Source organism: Pleuronectes platessa, chromosome 17 (genome assembly GCF_947347685.1).
Source record: "Pleuronectes platessa chromosome 17, fPlePla1.1, whole genome shotgun sequence".
Taxonomy (NCBI): domain Eukaryota; kingdom Metazoa; phylum Chordata; class Actinopteri; order Pleuronectiformes; family Pleuronectidae; genus Pleuronectes; species Pleuronectes platessa.
This window is the reverse complement of record NC_070642.1, coordinates 16463831-16485273: the sequence shown is the minus strand read 5'-3', so window position 1 is coordinate 16485273 and position 21443 is coordinate 16463831. Positions and strand designations below refer to the sequence as shown.

Genomic DNA, 21443 nt, shown 5'->3' with positions numbered 1-21443 from the left:
GGCATTCCCATAAAAAGAACACCCAGCAAGTGTGAATTTATGTGTTCGTGCATATTTCTTTGCATGCCGCTCATGTGTACCTGTGAATGTATACATCCAGCTATTCAGGGCGAGAGAGGAGGAACTCGTTGGCCCTATCTCGCACGCCCCCATGTTTCCTGCCCCCCCCGCCACCCTGGCCTAGGATTAGCCGGTGGTCACCCCACCTATTCTCTCTCTTGTGTGTGTGTGTGTGCGTCTCTCCCCTGTCCCCTCGCAGCTCTGCCACCTCAGCGTTTGGGCTGTTTGGACAGGAAAGCCCTCCGCCAGCTGCCTACAACAACAAGCCGACCTTAGTCACTGTCACTGTGTGTGTGTGTGTGTGTGTGTGTGTGTGTGTGTGTGTGTGTGTGTGTGTGTGTGTGTGTGTGTGTGTGTGTGGCTCTCCAAGTGTGCGCGTGAGAAACAGGAATAGAAACGATATCTGTGGGGAGAGAGGGGCTGTGTGTGAGAAAGATAACGCAACTCATGGAGTTAAAGAGCTGGAGATTGATGGTTGATATTAGATATTTAATATCCGAGATCTGAGAGAGAGCAACTGAGACATGCGCAGATAATAATTGCATGTATGGGAAGTTAGGCAGAGAGGAATAATAAAGATAATATTAGGTAGAGTTTGTTTTCTTTGGTCCAATCCACAGTAGAAAAGTACTAGTTGCTGGATTTTAATGTTGTATATTTAGGCCCCAATTTCCCAGTTGGAGTAAAACCAATGCAACTTTGATCGGTGTCGATTTTCACAGGCAAAATGGATTCTGTTTTAATCTTTAAACCAAATGATAAATGCATCAAATGTAAGACTTGAGGTTTTGAAACTCAAGGAGCTGTCTTCATGTAGAGTTGATTCACTTGAATGATAAACTATATTTTTTAATTGTCCATTGTCCTAACAAACCAAATTAACTGTATTCTAAGGCGTGTCTCTGAGGCAAGCACAGTTGATATGCAGCTGTTGAAATCTTGCAGAGACTTTCCCCCGACCCACGACCTCTCACCGCTCCTGTTACTTCCTGTGTGGGGGAGCTCACTGTAAGCCTTACTTCCTGTGAAAGATGCTCAAACTTTCCCTGACAGCATTTTCCATATCAATCAAAGGTGCCTTCTTTCCCTCTCAAACAGCTTTCAACCCGTTTAGTTTGTGTATCCACCCAACCTTGAGTGGTAGTGACCCTGAAAAGAGCAGCGGCGGCGAGCTTGGCACCCGAGCTGGTTTGTGCAACCTCACCTCATCACCCAGCGCCCTACTGGAAGAGCAAAACCCCCTCTGTTTTAACAAGTGGCTTTGTGTGGCGAGGCCACAGCCACATAGCCCACAATGACACATGAACTGGTTTGAACCAGTGAGGACTGTGGGCTCAAGCCAACAAACACCACACACACACACACACACACATAAACACCAGACCTCATAAAACACAAACAAATCTTTTATCATTCACACAAAGACTCACACGTACAAACGAGAACAATCACAAGTGTACACACTTATAAATATCAACTTTTTTATCCTATCGCAGAGACAGTTGGACGTTCACGTGAATATCGGAGCGATTTGCCCAAAAGGCCGATCATCTACCATAAGTTTGCTGCAGGGCCGCTTCATGTATGGCTCAAACAAGTGTGCAACCCCGCGTCTCCGTGCCCGGGCCTGTTTGAGAGCTGCAACCTTTCAACTGTGAGTAAACTGACCTGCAGACAGGCAGAACACCTAGCGCGGGGAGCAGGAATGCTCACGTCCTTTCCTGACCCACATACAAAACCCACGTTGTTGTGAGTGTTGGAGGCTCAGCAGATTAATTTACGTATATGCCTCGACAGGTCCCTGGTGGTTGTTTTACTCACTTGATGGAAGGGGCAAGGTAGGCAGTGTCCTGATATGTGTGGGCCGGTATCAGCAAAAACAATACATCCATAGGCCTTGTGTTGACTTTGTTGCTATGTGAAAGGAAAACAAGTGACGTCAAGCTATATGATGTCTTGGCACAACATGCCTGAACATGTCTTGTCCAAACAGGCTCCTGCAGGGGGTGTCGAGCAGTTGAATGAGGATAGTCAAACATGCATGCTGCCACCGCCACCTACACACACACACACACACACACACACACACACACACTTTATATAACTTTAAACCGTTTTCAGATGTGAACTCTGGAAGATGTCCGTAAAATTGGGTGCAGACATCCCCCAGAGTTTCACATATGAAGAACGCAGCAGGAGATTGTCTAACTCAGACATGTCCGCAACAACGGGGACATTTACAGCATTCAGGTGACAAACAGCTTCTGGGTAGAGCAGAAAGGAGGCAAGACACGACACGTACATTTTGGAAAATCTGGATTTTTGTTTTTGTTTACAGCACATCGACCCAAGCACCGGCCCCTATCGCCCAAAGCTCTCAAATCTCGTTTTCGGCAGCGTCTTCCAGCTCTTTTTTCCTCCGGAGAAATCAGCATTTATTTTTTGTTCTTGTCACATTTGCCTCTGTGTTGTGTTGAAAACGTCATTAACACGGCAACTCACTCACTCACTGAGAAACTGGAAAATGGCCTGTTACCATTAGTTCGCCCATTTGTGTCATCACATCGCCACAGTGCATGTGTGAAAGCAGCAATTAATGTGTGTGTTGTGAGTTCTGTATCGGTTAAACTGAGGTCGAATAAAGCATCTTACATGTCAAAAGGACAATTGGCTCAGGTGACATACACGTTATTCAAAGGCCTCTCGATGAGAAGTGGATCTGCCGGACCCGGGGTATGCGTCATCAAACAGTTGGTAACTGTCGTGTGTCACAAAGTGCTGCAAATCTGTTATTACTGCTTCTTCTGAGTAGGAACTTAATCGGGGTTTGGAAAATGCTTGTTGATTGATTCAGGTTAAACTGGTGTTCATGTGAACATGTCTACTGACACTCAGCGAACAACGAGACTGGAGGGAGGTGTATCTTTTTTTTCCCTTTTCTGAGTTTAGGTGTGAGATGATAAGACGAGTGGTCTCATATTATTTGAGTGTGTGGTCTTCTGATTACACGTTTTCGTTATCTGTACATGCCTCACACGCATTCCAATACTATCCAGCTCTGTCGCAACTAACCAAACATACTGGCATACCATACGCTTCGGCCATCAAATAACTTGCAGGCTCAAGAAATGACGGCTTCTATTACTGTTCCCGAGCTCCTGTGTTTTCTTCTAAAATGTCTTCCCAACTCTCCTGAGCGGATGAAAGACATTCATCAACCCGAGGAGGGAGGACAAACGGATATGACATAAGAAGAGGGCCATGCAGGCGTAAAGGGGGAGGTCTGGTCCTGCAACAACATTCATTATATCGCTACAAGGTCCTGGACCCCCCCCCACCCACCCATCCCCTGTTTTTGTCACATGATGACCAGGGGAAGAGGGGTGGACACTCCACACACACACACACACACACACACACACACACACACACACACACACACACACACACACACACACACACACACACACACACACACACACACACACACACACACACACACACACACACACACACACACACACACACAGTAAACAAGAGAGTGGGTGACACTGCAATGTTCTCAGCTTACACAACTCTTGACTCTGCTTATAAACATACTCTATAGAAATGATATACATACACAAACACCACCATATAATGCAGACTTCAGCAAGAAATCTTCAAATACACCCGTATGGAAACGGAGGCCTCCTACAGTCAGAGGACAGTTATCTTCACAGCGTCCCTTGCATGACTCCACTCTCCTCATGTGAGGAGGGACACTGCTCTTTTCATCTCATTTGTTTTGCCTGCTCAGCAGTTTAGATTAGATACGCGTGCACAAAAAAAGACCGAAAACACCACACACCCTTTTCTTTAGCAGAGACAAGAAATGATATCATGTAAAAAAAAACATAGGGGACGAAGATGCTTTTCTAATCTTTGTCCACAGGCGGTGCATCATAACCATTCTAACTTGTACCGTGCATTTATAGAACAAACATGGCAAGAATTTGTGAGGATTTTGGACAAAAGAAAACTTCTCTTTGAGCTTGGGGACATTTTTGCTACTTTTGGACGCTATATGAAAGAAAAAAAAAAAAACGTTTTAATTAAGCAGAGTGCGAGTGAGAGATTAAATACATAAGCAAAGGTGGAAAATCTGTCTTTGTTTGTGAAAAAGATTAGGGAAACACTACGAAAGGGTTCAACAATGTGCTGGGCCTTGGCATTGGTAGACCCTCTACCGAGTGCCTCTCTAGTTTCAATTGAAATGAATGATTTCTCTGACCATATATTTTTGACAGGGTGATATAATCCAAATTCTGACCACAGTTGAGCACAAAGACACCGGTTTTTAGGAAAAGTATTGAAATCCATAGGAAAGGGATTAGGTTTGACAGGACCTGTATCACAAAGACTGCTGAAATGACACATCCTCTGATGCTAAACTTGGAAGCACTATTTATATTGGGGGACCAGTCATTGATGCCCACCACTTCAAAATACGGGTTTGAAGTGATCCTCCTCAGGGTCAGGGATGAAAGAGAGAATTTGAAGAGGTCATGGTGATTTTGTTGGTCACCTTGAGGATGTGGCTGCAAGATTAGAACTTCTGAAGGTTTATTGTTTTGGTACAAAATGTACACTCTGAAAAGATGTGGGTGCTTATCCTTATCAAGCAATTTATCTCAACAATGTCCAGCCACTGCCCTGGAGTGATGGAGCCACCCTTTTCGTGTGATTGCCTTCTCGGTGATAGAAAAATATCCGCCCCTTTACATTGTGTATTTTCTAGGGTGAGGTTTGCAAATCGTGGTCGATGCCAACGTTTGGAGAGCACGACGACCGACGCCTCCTTGGAATCTGAAAACAAGTGATCTTGTGCAACCGGCAGGCTCGCCTTAAGGTCACAGTTATTCTGTGGGCGCCCCTCTGCCTATGTTTCACTCACGGTATGTCGCATGTGACGAAAGAACTGTACACCATACCCATTAAACAGCACTGGTGCATGTCAAGTATGACTGGGCGGCTGTTAATGATAAACTGGTGCCTTCTGTAGCGTGCAAGGCCTGACTGCAGAAACGAGCCAAAGTGACTGGCAGAGATAAAGATGTCGCTTTTCTTTCCATCACAACATGCCGTTGTCGGTCAACACAACAACGTCCTGGGGGGGGGCTGCTGGCTCATAAGTGGTGCGGCCTAAATTAACTTAGCCTGGTTGTGATTTTAAGGGGGCTCTGCACAAACACCCCCCCACCCCCTCCACACACACACACACACAAACAAACAAGTGCAAACAAACACCCTAGTTTCCTAGAAATTTTTTAAAAAGCTCTAGTCGATGTTTTCAATGTTTTCGTGTGAACTCCCCGTCTCCCTCCTCTTAAAAATGTTTCCTGCCAACCCCATTAGAATCGCTCCCCAACCCCGATCACCCCCCCCCCCTCCCTCCTCCGCCCTCTCTTTCTGGCACATAAACAGATTCTAGAGGTGTGTCTCCTCTCAGCCAATAGCGGCCCCTCTGAGCCATGCGTCTGGGCCAATCGGAGCGGCCGATGGGAGCAGCCGTCTCTCCTTCTGTTAACAGCAGTTGTTGTTTTGCTGCTCTTGTGTTTTCTGTTAGTCTTCAGAGTGATGGATGGAGGGAATAAAGAGGAGGTCATGTCAGGCATTAATAGGCTCCGAGTGCTTGCCCAAAATTAGGTGGGGGCTAATCTCAAATTCGCAAGTGCATGTGTGTGTGTGCGTGAGTGTGTGTGGTAGTGTCTGTGTGCGAGTACAGCACACACACACTCACTTTAACTACATACACGGCAGCGTTCACTTATTTCTATCTATCGCTCTCCCACCCTCTCCCTCCCCCTCCCACACACAGACCAGACTTTGTTTCTTGTACATAAACATCATTCACATCCTCTCTCTCTCCCCCTCACACACACACACACACACACACACACACCACAGTATGATCAGGTCAGGGGGGTGTGGAGAGCTGGCAACAGATGGAACAGACTTTCTGCTGAGTATAGACAGAGCACCAAGCAGAAGTTCCAATAAGCTGAGAAAGAAGAAGTTCTTCGAAACATGGAAGCAGCTCTTTCCAATCTGAGATGTTTTTCTTTTCAAAAATATGTCCTGCAGGCTTCATGCAGAAAAGTCCAAGGAAAACATTCACAACTTTGATTTTTTCACTCTTCCCTCTTGAGTGTACGCAGTGGAGCTGTATTGCTCAATGAAGGAACAACAGTGTTGTTTGCAACTGCGAACCTGCAACGTCTTTAAAAAGTAAAAACCTTGAGCAAACACACGCCTTATCGAGAAAATGCCACCAGCCGGAGCCCCGTGCAATATCAGCTGACGATAAAAACGGTGTTCGGTTGGCTAAAAAGCAGCGTTGTGGCGTGACCTCATCGAATCAGGCGTGAAAACAAGCCCGGGTGGGTACAGACATGCCACGAACGCGCTACTATTCAGCTTTTTCTCACGTGTATGACGAGGGGGGGGGGGGGGCGGCTGGACGGTCACCCCCACGCACCAGCACTCAGAAATACGCGGTCGCTCGTGGAATTTCACAGACGACCACTGGTCAAGCAGCTCCCACTCATCTTTACCTCCCCCACTGTCTTCACCCACATATAGCCCAAACCGTGCCGAACCATAATCCTACGTGACGTAAGACAAGTCACTGATTCAACAATATAACCTCCACAATTTGCTTTTGGCAATTTTCAATAGGCAATTAAAAGCTGCAAACCGGCAGCATTTTTGCTTATTAAGCGTTTTCTGCATCAAAACCTATGATGAATTAGACCTTATGTATTCATCTCTGACCATAATGACATTAAGTTATGACCAACATGTCAGTTTCTCCACCACAAAGCTCCTCCATCGTCCATCATTTCTATTTTAGAAGGTTTTAGACTTGAGTTTATAGCCAGAAAAATTACCCACCCCTCCCCCCCCCAAGACAAAACCATAAAACTTTATTATGACTGTATTTGCATTGTTTTGCATTCCATTGAATTGGAAGCAGACAATAAAAAAAGAAAGCAGACGCACACATGTGACATTAAAACACCACAAGACACCAATTTGGCTAGTTTACTAAGTTTAGGGAGCAAACAGCACACGAGGTAGAGACGGGTGAGTGTGGTGTGGATTTCGCTGCAGGGCAACGCTGAAAAGAAAAAAACTGAGAGAAGCCCCCAGACGAAGATAAGACAACGCACACAACTGACAAAGAACACAGTTGTGTTTGTGTTGATTGCACTTAAGAAGGTAAAGAAATGGGTTATCTATGAACCAACTGCCTATACTCTTAATCTACATATTTTGTCAAGGCCACTTATGACGGACTGCAGCATCCGGCCATTTGACCTCAATGGATATTTTTCTGACTGATAAAAAAAAAGATCTGCTGCTGCTCAAGACAACGCCTCGACTCGCTGGCTGCACAAAGAGAACGAGTTACATAAGCTGCCGAAAACTTCACTTGTTTGCTTTCTCTCCCCTGTCCCTCGCATCAGGGCCCGGGCACTGTGTACAATTTATGACAGAGGGTCCTTACAGAGTTCCTTCCTCCGCCCCCCCCCCCCCCCCCCCCTCCTTTTTTCCTGACGTCATGTGACGAGAAGCGAGCCAACGAGCCTCCGACACTCCCTTAAAACAAGCCAATGAACGGCGGGGAGCGTGTCGCCGTCTGACATCCCGAGGGTGGTGATGGTGGTGGTGGAGGTGGTGGGGGGGGGATGGGGGGGAGGAGGGGGGGACTTTCGTCGAAGCAAGCTCAAGTGGGTCACGAGGGGATCTGGTCTCATAGCCAGATATGTACACCCCCGCTTTTCTTTTTCTGATTATGCCGGTGATAGCTGATGTTGTTTCAGAGCTTACAGGGTGAAAAAAGAAAGAGGGAGGGAATAGGGAGGGGGGGTGGGGGGGGGGGGACTCAAAAGTTTTACATATATTTTGTGTTTGGTTCGTGGCCAACCTCTACATGCCTGGTTTCCTAAGGGCCCCTGAGTGTTTAGTGCAACGCGACTAGATGCCTAGAAACCTTCAGGGGGAACGGACAAGGTGTGGCAACCTGCCAGCAACGACTATTCAGGAAACCAGATGGAGAAGTTGTTCTTTTATTTCTCTAACCATCGATCTCCCCGTGGCCTGAATACTTCTGTTCTCTCCAGAGTTTATCCAAGCTTGACCCCTGCTATTTCTGCACTTCTAGGCTCAATGAAATGTTGGACCAAATCTTTTTTCTGGCCTTTCTCCTCGCCTCACGTGTTGTTTTGTATCGTCAGAAATCTTTTCTGCAGCCCAAATATTTGTTTACCTGCGTTCTGGATATATCTAGTTGCCTTTCCCCATCTTCCTCCTCACTCCTACTTTCTTTCTAACTATCCCTCCTGTACTGCTTCATTCACCGTCCTCCTTTCCACCCACTCCTTTCCTCTCTGCTGCTCATTACACCAGGGATTACATTGTTTCCAAATACTTCTTCATGTTAGGATCCCTGTCTAATGAGTTCTTTGGCCTCAGAGATTACACTGGGTATTTTCAGCGAGTGGCTAGTTCTAACTTTACTCGCCTTCAGCAGAGGCGTACAGGGAGCTGACAGTAAGCCTTCCTTTGTGCATTGTTACACATTATTATTTTACCTTAAAATGAGCCTTTCAAATAGACATAGGGAGCATGTCACCTTCCTCCGCCTCCCCCCACCACGATGCACTGCCAGCCCAGAATGGAGAAATCGAACACGCACGGAGGTGGTCTGGGTCACATTCTTTTAGAGGTGTGAATGCAAATATGTTCTGGGCAACATTGAAGGACTCTGTACTCAGCGGACATCCTCCAAAAATATTTATATATACTTATTTATTGGTGTTTCTATAAATATTACTTCACAGTAGGAGTAAGGAGAGGGGAGGAAAGTAAAGCTCCTTTATTCCAGGTCGAAAAACCAGGATTTTGACTGAAATAGGATGAGATACAATCCACATTCACTCCCGGAGCAAATATCGGCTACAGCTCCTGACAGCGGTGATTGAAACTTGACATTTGGGAATATGAAATCTTTTCAGAGAGTGATTTTACTTTTCCAGTGCAATATTGTGACACACAGCAAACTTTTAACGAACTTAAAATCATTCAGTTGCTATTGAGATTGAAAGACTAAAATATAAAAGGGAAGATGTAACCACTGTAACAGCATAACTGGTCTCCATGATGGTTTCTTCTATTGTGTGTTGTGTTTCCCGCTTAGTACATGTTGGTTTCGGACATGTTGGTTTCAGACAAGGCAAACTCCTCTACTGGTAATAAGAAAGGAGTAAATCGCCATTTTTTTAGCACAAAGTCTACAAAAAAGTCTGAGTCTAATAATGTATCAAATATGGAAACATTACAATGAGGCTAGAACCTTGATTATTGGTATAAACAAAAAGATTGTTGCCTCTTTCTACAAGGCTTCTGAGTGACAGGGCCTCGGCTCACAGACTGCAAGTTCTACGAAGTGCTCGATGACCGGCCTCATGAAAGTGATTGCCTCCCAGATGACTGCAAAACAAGTCAGTAAAGAATTTGATAAACGCTTACATGAACTATAGTGACAGAGGACATCATAAAAGTGTGAGGCTGTTACATGATGTGCTATCAGAGTGTTCCGTGTGTGTGTGTGTGTGTGGGTGTGTGTGTGTGTGTAACACCCCACACACACTCGGGGGTCTAATAAAACCCACAAGGTGTGATGGATGACAACATGATGTAACTTTCAGTAACTGCGTTGCGACATGTAGTACAAGTGTGTGAGCACTAACAGGGTAAACAAGTCAGTGCACTTGCTTTGCACTTTTGAGCCGAAGTTTCCGTTCTTTATTCAGTTGTGAACTTGGGAACCGTTGAACTGTTAAACATAAAAAAAAAAAAGAGGAACGTCAGCGTTTCCTCTTTGACACGCGAGTCTTCTTTTAGTTCAGACACAGGACACGGGCATCTGAATTGACCCAATCAACAGAGACAGACACACACACACCTCTGAGCTTCACTATCCAGACCTAAAAACACAGACAGGCAGATATAGACAAGTGTGACAGGCACCCACATGGCACGTAGGGCTTAGTGTGGAAACACACGCTCAGAGGCTGCATTCACCCAACAGCTACAGATCCTCTTTAACACACAGGGGTATTTTGAGATCATTGGTGAACTGATCCTATTTGCACTTTGTCCAGATTCCAATTTCACAAACATTATTTGGATGACTTGGCTGTACAGATGCAATATCCATATCGTTGTGCTGAACATCATCTTTGACCATCCAGAAATGAAGCCAAAATATCCCACCGATGCTGCCGTCATGTGCCGATGACGCCATTTGGAGCCAGAGTCTCCACAGTAGAGATCAGGCGGCTGGAGCTGTGGTATCAAGCTCCCACCGATACATGCATTCGACCAATCGCTGGTCAGTCTCAGCTGTCAATCATGACATTTCACCAATTATCAAATCACTGATAAACCGAGCAATTATACAAACACCAGTGTGACAAGAACCAGTTTAAATAACTGAAATCATCTTTGAGAAACTCAGTTTTTAGTTTGGCCCATCTCCTAACAACTTATGCTGCAGCCACCAGGGGGCGATTGAGAAACGTTGGCTTCACTTTTGGGGCGCTGGCACGTGGTCATCCCAACATACAATGATCTGGTGACATCTTCCAAATATATTCTGCCCTCACTATAGAAGAGACATGTGTCAATGACCTGTGGGATTAATTAGCAACTCTTGTAACAGTTGAACTCAAAGAACAGCAGCTTCCATCTTTACAGCAGATATCATTGTGTAGGTGCACCATGCTGAGAGCAGATGACGTTATAATCTGTGGATAATTAACACACGTGTATGTTAAGACACCTTTTACCTGTTTAAGGATAAAACATTCTGAAAGTAAGACATTGGCTTTGGTGGTGATGCTCCTGAGTTAATGAGCTGTTGTCTTTTTGTGTGTGTTTTGCAGACTCACTTCATACAAACTGCACTTACACGGACAGAACGTTGACAGGCAGGCCGTCATCAGCAGAGCCCATTGACCAACATTGTAATTCCAGAGTCAGCACTTAAACCTCACTCCTGATTACGCTGTATGTATGTTTGGTGTCTGTGTGTCATCTGACACCAAGTAACCTCCAACGTGAAGATGCATGTCCACATTTAGGATGGACACACTGGTCAGTGTGTTCTCCCACTTCAAGTAAACACTGTGAAGCAATCCCACGTTTTCTTTTTTAACAAACACTGCATGTCAATCCCAGTCGGGCACAGATTCAGCCCGGCTTACAGGAGCGACAGAGAAGAGGTCAGAGGTCAACCACGGTGGGAACGCGGAGGTCCCGTAGCGTGAACCTGTCACCGTCCTGACAAACTGGCCTGTAACATAAACAAGCACACACACATGAGCCCGGGACAATACACCCGAGAAGAGAGCACAATACCCTCCACCACTCCACACTGGGCCTGAAACAATACCACACACGCTGAAACAACACCACAGCCGGGCCTAAGCCAACATGACGCTGCACGGGCAAAGCTTGGAGCAACACCATTTGGCGAGCAGGCAGCGCCACACAATGAGGGCACTGGTCAGTGTGAGGGGAAACAATTCATCAAGTGCTGACACAGCTAAGTTCAAGTCTCAAAGTGTGGGGTCTTTGCAAGGTTGGAGGAGACGCACAAGACCTTGAAAGCAGTCTATGTGTGTGTGTGTGTGTGTTGTTGTGCGTTCAATGTTTTTCCTTCCAGTCTTAAGGGAAAGTGGATTGTCCAACAAAGACGCCTACACTCAAATATGCTTGCTCAACATGGACAGAATCCATGATTGACCATTTTAGCAACCAAAATATTGACCTCTTATCTGTGTTTTGCTTGGGAGTGAACTTACTTCTTGACGAATCAATATTTGTTTGGTCCACTAAATGTGGAAAACAGGTTAAAAATATCAATCACATTTACAGAGCCTACGGTGACTTCACATAAAAAATATTTATATAATTTGTCCGGAAAATTAAATCAGAGACTGACAAAGAAATAGGTAAGGAGAATATGACGCAATTAAAAGTGACTAAAGTGAAACGTCTGGAAAATTCTCTGGGTTTGGACATTGTTGGAAACATTTTGGATAATGTAAGTACACAAGTCAACAAAACATATAACCCAGGTGTAGTCATTTTAAGACATTGTAATGAAGAGTAGTCCAATATTAGATCTTTAAATCATCCGAGTGTTTGAAATAAAGAACTGTGGGTTCATATCCAGCTTCACTTTAGTGTTCTGAGAATATGTTCTGATCAGAGCAGTAGTGAGTGTCGCTAATATTTTGTTTGTGTACTCCCGCTGGTTAAGCCTGGTGTTGAGCCTGTGTGGTTTGTATCCTAATAGGGGCTAGCTCAGACTGAGGCCTGGACCACAGCCACTGGGCTATTCATGCTTTGTGACCTGATCCGCAGATGCCTCTCAATCCTGCATCCTCACAGCTATAAAGCTCTCCAGACACGTAAACACACACACACACACACACACGCACACACGCACACACGCACGCTGGATAGCTGCCCGGTGACCAGGGCAAAGGGAAAACATAAAAAAATCATGCAGAGCATTGCTTGCATTCAGCCCAGTGCATGGAAAATTCCCATCCAGCAACTTGAGGAGAGCAACAGCAGCCTCAACACTGGTAGAGAGCGCCCTCCTGTGACTACACATGTGAACTGCAGCTACTTCCACACCCCCAGTATGCTGTGTGAGCGGTGAAACCACTCAATGGCCCCCATTCTGTTTCATCAAGTAAAAGGCAGCGCAAGAGGGTGGAGGATAAAAGGCATATATTGATTTGTTCAGATACTGAATCCACTGGACGATAAGCTTCATCATTTATTTATGAATTCAATCATATTAATCCTGAACAGACGGCATCCAGGTCGATAGGATGAAAGTGTCTGAGTGTATGAGGCAAGTGGGGTGATGTGTGGTCGCTTCTGGATCAGAGAGATTTCTTGTACTGGATCCTTTGAGAGTGTGTGTGTGTCTGTTTGAGCACTCCGTCGTGGTTTCCAGACGGTGGTTCGATTCCAGTCTTCCCCATCTGCATGCCGATGTGTCCTTGGGCAAGATACAGACCATTTACATAAATACACAAGTGTTTTCAAATTGTTTCACAAGTCGGGAGATCTAGAATCTGTTTAATACATATTTTATTTAATTATTTCTACCTGCAAAACGTGCAAGTTGAGGTAATTTCTACATCTCTGGGTAGCTTCATACAATTTCCACCATGTAGGTAGGGGAGCAATATGTAAAATCTCAAGTTCATAGGATTTGTCACCTGAGCACAACTGAAAGAAAAGGTCCAGCTTTTCTTAAATCCAGGTTAAAGGATGGTTGTCACAGAGGGGTGCAACACAATAGTTGTTTAAATGTGGGAGTCAGACTACAGATTTTCAGACTGTCTCTCCTGGAGGGCACAGTTGCAGTCGTCTCTAGATACAAAGAGAGTTTGAGAAGGAGCCTCTCACCTCCATAAACAGCTGGAAAAGCACACGGCATGAAAGGGGTGTGAATTTCAGATTGTCTGTATGCAGTACAGTTGGGACCAAACAAGCACTTCCGGTGACGTCACCCAAGGTTTTCCATCTGCATCGAGCATCCCCTAAATTTTGGCACAGGGGAACAAGCCTGGTGCTTGAAAAACGTCATCACATAGGTTTGTGGAAATCAAGATAAAATAGTGGAACCATCATATTGTATATAACTACTTTTCAGTATACTCTCGAGTTAGAGCAAAAAAAAAATACAGGAGAAGGGAAAATACATGAAATGCGTTTAAATATCACTGTGAATAATATAATTTAAAGTTAAATCTTCTTGAACAGAAAGAAGTTGCTGAAGGAATATTGTTGTGAAAAGGTGTCAACGGGGCTTTAAAAAAAACAAATACATCAAAGCTCCCCCTGTAGCTGAACCTGTTTAGGTTTCGTTGACATTTAGACACGGAGTCAGAAAGACTTAATGTTGAAACAGTTACACAAGCTTCAGTTTTTAATGGCAACACTAAACCAACAGAAAGAAGAGCTGAGCTCATTCTTGCGAGAGTCGCAGCCTGGAAAAGAAAGACAGCGTAGAGGCGCTAGTGAAGAGGCAGAAGGCAGACACTTTATAAATTATTTGTGACGCTTAATTCCGTATGCAATTTATAAATATCACATTATTGCAATGAGAGAGAGGGCGGGAGAAAGGCTTGTTTTACTCAAAAGCACCATGTGATCGCCCTATCTTTATTCCTCCGTCTCCGAATGGGAGAGACACAGTGAACGCTGCTCTCTCTATCCAAGGCTGAAACACGACACATGTAGAGCAGGAGAACACAGCGATTATTATTTTACACGCACGGCACCGCTAGCCTTTTATTCTTCTGCCTTTTCCGTGTCTCCTTCACAGAGTTTGTTATTCCGTCCCCGCCTCCTGCTGCAGCACTTTGTTACTGTTGTCCACCGCCTCGCATCCTCCATCCACACCCCTGTCCTCCTCCTTCTTCCACGGTCTCGCAAATAGACTGGGATGATAAAATATGGCAAGATGACAAAATGAATCCTCAATTAGTGGCCGATTGAGGGGTTGATTAGGGGGACATTTAAAAAATAGTCCACATTGTGCTCGGTTCTGGACGGGACAGATATTATTCAGGTTTTGGGTAAGGCTGGGCCAGTAGGTGTGGGGTGCTGGTAGTTTTCCACTGGAGGTGGCTGACTGAATGCAGGGAAGGACTGTGTTTCACCACCTCCATCGTGTTTCTACCCCTTCCCCTCGTTACTCCCCAGCGTTAAAACCAACACACTTGATTCTTTCCCTGTTACTTTCCTCCATATCTCGTTCAACGACCAGTGCGTTGGCCGCGCTCTCTTTTCCACTTTCTTTCCTCCTCCTCTCTCTCTCTCTTTCGCCCTCAGTTCCTGAATAGCATGGGCCAGAAATAATGCCAGCACCCCCATCCCCCAAGTTACAGCGCCAACCTACCCACCCCATCATTGCACCTCACCCCACTGGTACCATGACGACTGCTTACGCTGTGCAAAAGCCCTCTCACAACCCAAACTCATTTCTCCCCCTGTGCTGGGGAGAATATAACCTTTGCATATTTTAGCAGAACAGCCTTCACGATGCAAAAACATTCTCCTTTTCTATTAATTTTATCTCTTAATTTATTTTTCTTTGCATTAGTTCTAATGTTTACAAAAAAAAGGGCGAAATTGTGCTTTTTATTACCATTTATTCAACCCTACATCAGGATTGACAGTGACCTAGTTGCACACTTCCCACATGCCCCCTCCTCTCTAGTGTTCCCCAGTCTGCAGCCGCACTGGCTGGAAGGGGGGGGGGGGGGGGGGGGGGGGGGTCTGTCTGCGTGGAGTGTTGTAGGATCAAAGCGGTTGTCTGTGTGTTTGTGTGCTTTCATAGCATGTTAGAAATGTTTTTTAATGCACAGGTAAGAACATACGATTTTTGGATGGAAAATAAAGACATTGTGTAAATGTTTATACTACACAAACACATACAAATATCACAGATGCATTGGTTCCCAGTCTCACATCAGCCCTTTAGAAATGGGAGCCCATTTATTAGTTAATTTAGTATTTTTTAATTCAATTACATGCCAAATGTAAAAGGTGACGCAATTAGTAATCTAGTATTTTTCCACTACAACTATAGGTGAACAGAAGAGGTGCATTGTGGTGCAGCCGCAGTATCTCTGCAAGTATCGGCATCACCGCGTCCAACAACAATCATGTTACAAGAGGCTTTGACGGGAGTGTAGAGAAGCCTTAAGCGACCGCGATGTTATTGCAACAGAAAGCTCCATGTAGCTTAGTAAGACCGAACATCCCACAGACGGTAAACAGACACAGTGCCAGTGCACAGACACCCGCCCTCCCAGCCCCTATGTCGGCCCTGTCCCATCCCTGTGCCCAGCTGGCTGGCAGCTGTAAATCCACAGCTTTATTCCTCTTTCACGTCCTCGGTATCCACAGAGCATTTCACTGTACAGTTACTGGGCCAAAGGTCACTCTCTGCCTGCTGCTGCTGCTGTTACTGCGAACTCTCTCTCTCTCCCCCTTGCATACCCCTCACCCTGCTATTTGTCTGACCTGGTTCGAGCCGGGATCGCCCATAATCCAGCGGATCTGTCCAGACCACAGGGCTCTCTCACTTTCTCCATGGGTCCTTACTCTATTTACACAGTAAGCGGAGGCAGCTGGGTGAGGACGTGAAGGCATGCATTCAAAAACACACACACACACACACACACACACACACACACACACACACACACACACACACACACACACACACACACACACACACACACACACACACACACACACACACACACACACACACACACACACACACACACACACACACACACACACACACACACACAAAAATGACAAGGAGAGACCGGGCAGAATCTTTTTATAAACTAATGCCACAGTTTACAAGTGGACTTTGACTCTGCAGCATTGCATCTGGCCACCCTCCTGTCTGACAAGGCCGACGAGTCAAGTTTGTTGATACAGTCTCAGCACAAGCTTGCCACCACAAAGACGGGCTTACACCGACAACAGACCCTCAGAGAGCAACACTAATCCCACAAATTATCACAAATTATCACAACAGACACTCCAAGGGTTAAATCGCGGCACTAGCTAAACCTTAAACCATGAAAAACCGCAAGGGGAAATCAAATTTAAATTAATGAAATGTTTATGGTGCAAGTGCAAGAGCTGCCTTAAGCGCCCAGCGTTTTATGACTGTCCTTGCGCATAAAAACACATTTTAGTCTTGACAAACAGATTTAAAATCTTCGTGCAATCTTTCAAAGCCGCACGAAAAAAAAAAAAATAAAAAATGAATCCAGAAAAAGCCCTGCAGCGAATATCTGCGAAGGCCTGGAGATGCTCCTAAGCTTTCCTTACAGGGACAGAAATATGCACTCAGTAGATATTCTGGGAGAAGGTCAGATCCAGGAAGTCATTCCACTTAATTAATCACACATAAGTGTTTATTAATGGGGCCTGCTGAGTCATCCTAAATGTCCATAATTAACTAAATAAGTACGCGTAAACAAATTCAGCATAAGCTTGAAACCTCCAGAGCCTTCACCTACTTCGGAGAAAGCTGGACAGGCTCATGTCTTCCCTCTTTTGCTCGTGTCTAGAAATACAAAATAATGTGCATGAAAATATAAAATAATGGAAAACTAAATTAAAATATAAGCGACACCTGATGGTTTTGGTACACATCATATAAATCAGCCCTGCAATACGCCGGGGAGCTGTTCGGGCTGTACCTGAATGTCGGCTTGGATCTTCTCCAGCTCCCCTCTCTACCCTCGAAGCTGTATAGACAATGAACGGATGAATGGATGGATCGTACAAATACCTAACCATCTTTCTTTGGATTGGGAAACAGAGTCACAACGAACAGGAAGCCGGTGCAAGGATGATAAAACCGGGGTCGTGTGGCTCAATTTTTGGGATTGTGTCAAAAGGCCGAGCGGCAGCGTTCTGGACTGACTGCAGACGGTGGATTGATTTCTGAGTAAGACCACTATAAAGTCTCTGGAATCTGAGCAGCACCAGCCTGCATCACGAGAACAGGTTGAGCTTTTGAGAGTGGCTCTTAATTCAAGTTGGGGTAAAGGGCTAACACAATGGCGCAATTACATAACACAAAGAAACCCCTTTCTGTCTCTGTCCAACCGCGCAAGACTGGGCTCCTTCATCCAGCGAGGGAACATGGTGCCCGGAGAGGGAGCAAGCCGATGGAGTCTGCCCACTCCTTTCATAGACTCAGAACAAACACTTACTATTGTCTCTCTAGATGTCTGTGCATATAAGTGTAGAATATGTGTGTGTGTGTGTGTGTGTGTGTGTGTGTGTGTGTGTGTGTGTATGTTTTATTTGCATTTGTCTCCACCCATCGATATCCTGTGTCCCTATATGTATTAGATCAATAGAGCTCAGCGATGTTAACTGCCCCAGCCCCAGAATGACCCGTCTGGGGGTAAAGCGCTTTTGACCCTCATATGCTCACCCCAGCCGACCACTACACAAGGACGCCTTATGGGAACCTGACCCCTCCCCATGCACACAGAATCCTATTTTGGGCTGCGACCCCGTAACCCTTAACCCCTGGGACTTGCCACAACCATGGCAGAATAAGACCGCAAACATTCAAGCACACAGGTCCATTCCCCTAACTGTGTTCACTGCGTATTCACAGGGCTCCTCGGAAAACAAACAACAACTCAGATTACATAAAGGAGGCTAGCGAGTCAGCGGCAGAGCAAAGAGGGGCCTCTGGCTTTAGAAGAGAGATGTTACTTAATGTCTGTTTGAACATATGGGTACTTTGGTTATTATTGGATCTACAATAGAATAAAATACAAAGGGCAGGATCCTGGGTTAATTATCAAACGGCTTGTTTTAAGAGAATAGTTTGACATTTTGGAAAATACGCTTATTTGCAACTTTTGTATCTTTCCATTAAACCATCCGTTTCCAATCGTTATGTTAAGCTATGCTAATTGGTTGTAGCTACATGTATAACGTACAGACCTGAGGCCCAGTTCAGAACTGGTATTAACATCTGTCTCGGCTGTGGATGGTCAGTTCACACCCGACATTAGAATGCATCTCCACACTGGGTCCCTGGTGATCACTGACTGGATCTCACTTCCTCGCTCTACACACAGATAAACGTTTTGATTCTGTTTGCAGAAACGATATGTTGTTTTTGCCAGTGCGAGTATCCAGGTCGGTCTGTTGTCCTTCAATGGACTGTCCAGGACACGTTTGTGTTCACACCGCTAAAAGAATGTCGTATGTTTGTGGCCACATCATCCTACCAATGAAAGAGGGCAGATTTCTTCCTTTTTAAAGTGTAATTGTTTGCACAGTTGATAAACACACACACACAGATATACAGTGCATGTGCACACTGGGGCACCGAACTAGTTCCCCCCGTCGAATATTTGCAAGCCACTAGGGTATTATGGGACATTATTCTCACCAAGCAGGAGGCCTTCCTATTCCAGAGGAGGGGGGTTGCCATGAGGAAAGGGCTGTCTGTGCTTTCAAAGATTTTGTCTTTAATCAGCGGATCTGCTGGAATTAGAGATCTGTCTGAGCTTGAGCCCCCACCCCTCTCTCTCTCGTAGCCCCCTTCCATCTCTGACAAAGTGAGAGACGTGTGTGTGTGTATGTGTGTGTGTGTGTGTGTGTGTGTGCTGGGGAAGGGGGAGAGGTCTTCCACCGTGGAACCAGAACAGCATGAGCTGCTACATTGGGCTCATAAATGCTAACTTTGGCAAGCCCCCTCGGCAAATGCAGCTTAGCATAATTCGAAAAATACCAGACGGTGTGTACTGTGGTGCACCAGTAAAGCAGCTTTCTCCCTCTCTCATCTCTCCCGGTGCCTCTCCTCCATCTTCCAAAAACACTTCAGCACAAACAGAAATTCATGTCAGCAAACACCACACGGTATTTCCTCAGAAAAAACATACGACAGGCCCGCAAACGCCACAGGGCTTTGTTTTTATTTGTCATTGGAGGACTTATTAAGGGGATGAGGCCACAGCTAACACCAGTATAAAGCCCTGATTAGATTCTCTACAGGTAAACAATGACACGTTTAACTGAGACAACAACCATCGAAAGTCCAGTCTACTTGTTACAGCTCTTGATTTAACAAAAACATGATCAGAGCATCTAATTCACATATTTGCTAGGATCTGAATCTAAATTACAACCCAACACATCTGCAAAAACAACATACAGTGTGACAAACTGATTGTACCAGCACTGATTTAAGGATATAACATTGGTTTGCATGAGGGTTAAACACGTAAACATGTCTCGGGTGTCTGAGGTTTCCCCTCATGGGTGAGATTGTCCTTATTGGTAGAAATCAGTGTGAGGTAGTGAAAAGACTCCCTAGTGCAAACTATACAATAAAATCGTACTGTATATACAATATATAAGTGCATAAAATGAGTATATTGCATATCTAGACATGTATACTCCCTCCAATTGACTGCAGGTGGTTAAATGAGGGATTGTATAGTTTTTCTGTCAACAGTATGTTCCAGCCCTTGCTTCAGAGAGGTAGTGTGACATAATCACTAAATAATTTACCTAAGCCCTCGTAGATGTTTTAAAAAGGAAATGGGCCCTTGATGGGAAAGGTTTCAGAGCACTTGCTGCTTTTTTTAAATAATTTCATCATGTCTCATCGTGTCACTGAGAGTAAACAACTTGACAGCACAGGCACCGCTCTAAGTGAGACGGTCTGACTCGACCACAATGTTTGCAATGCTAATGAAGAGGTGGAGAGAGGAGCAGACGAGAGCAGAACAACAACGCACACGCTAGAACGACAGGACAGATCGCGGATCGGTGCTGCAACACAGTGCAAACCCCTCATGAGAGATCATAGGAGTCTCCTACCTGGACAGCCCGTAGAAGCCGAATGCATCGCTCCCTGACGTCTTCGAAGGGACAGCGTTTGGAGAGCATGAGCAGATGAGCAAGGATGTCGTTCAGGTCGCTGGTCAGGGAGGTAACCAAGGCCGGGGGCGAGGGGCCCATTGCAGTTATGGGCCCAATAGCCTCCACCTTCCTCATGACCTCCAGGTGGATGTTCTCCATGGCTTCAGTCCTGGAGCTGGCATCACGGCTCCCCAGGCCATCCCATCTCCCCAGATACTCTTGGTCCAGCAGTTCCATCTTTTCACGTCGGGACTAAGGCTTGTGCTTGTTTTACAACAGGCTACACAACACACAACACGACACAGTCCAGGTTTAATCACAGCAGCACAGCGTGTTCAACAAACAACTATAGAAAAAGATGCTAATGTGGATAGGTGGGTGGGAACGCTATCAAAACATTGCTTGTAGGAACATATTTGACTTTTGAACAGAGAAATAAAAACAATAAAATAAATAGGAATAATCCCTGGATATAAAAGCCCCAAATAGTTCCGTGTTAAAGGAGGGATTTAAAAGAGGACAGACGCTTGATCTGAAATCATTGGGTTGGAGATCTAATAGCGAAAGCCCTGTCACCCTCTGTCTCAAACTGGGACCTGGGGGCCAACAACAGGGCTCTGGTCATGGATCTCAATGGTCAAAAGGACACGTACCATGTCAGAAATGCTATAACCCAAACAAACAAATGTATGGGAATTTCTTAAATATGTATGGTGACATATTAAGCACGCATTTGTAAAACATAAAACGAATAATGGACAGTATATTTGAATATATATACAGACATTGCATATCTCATAATA

The 21443-nt window shown here is 45.2% G+C and overlaps 1 protein-coding gene across 1 annotated transcript in view; it reads right to left on the bottom strand.

Annotated features, from left to right (window-relative positions):
• sesn1 (sestrin 1) overlaps positions 1 to 21443 on the bottom strand; it is a 45442-nt gene that overhangs the window by 23395 nt on the left and 604 nt on the right. The window contains exon 2 of the mRNA XM_053444755.1: positions 20599 to 20920. Coding sequence (XP_053300730.1) covers positions 20599 to 20877 — 279 coding nt within the window. The 5' untranslated portion in view covers positions 20878 to 20920. The remainder of the gene's footprint in view (positions 1 to 20598; positions 20921 to 21443) is intronic.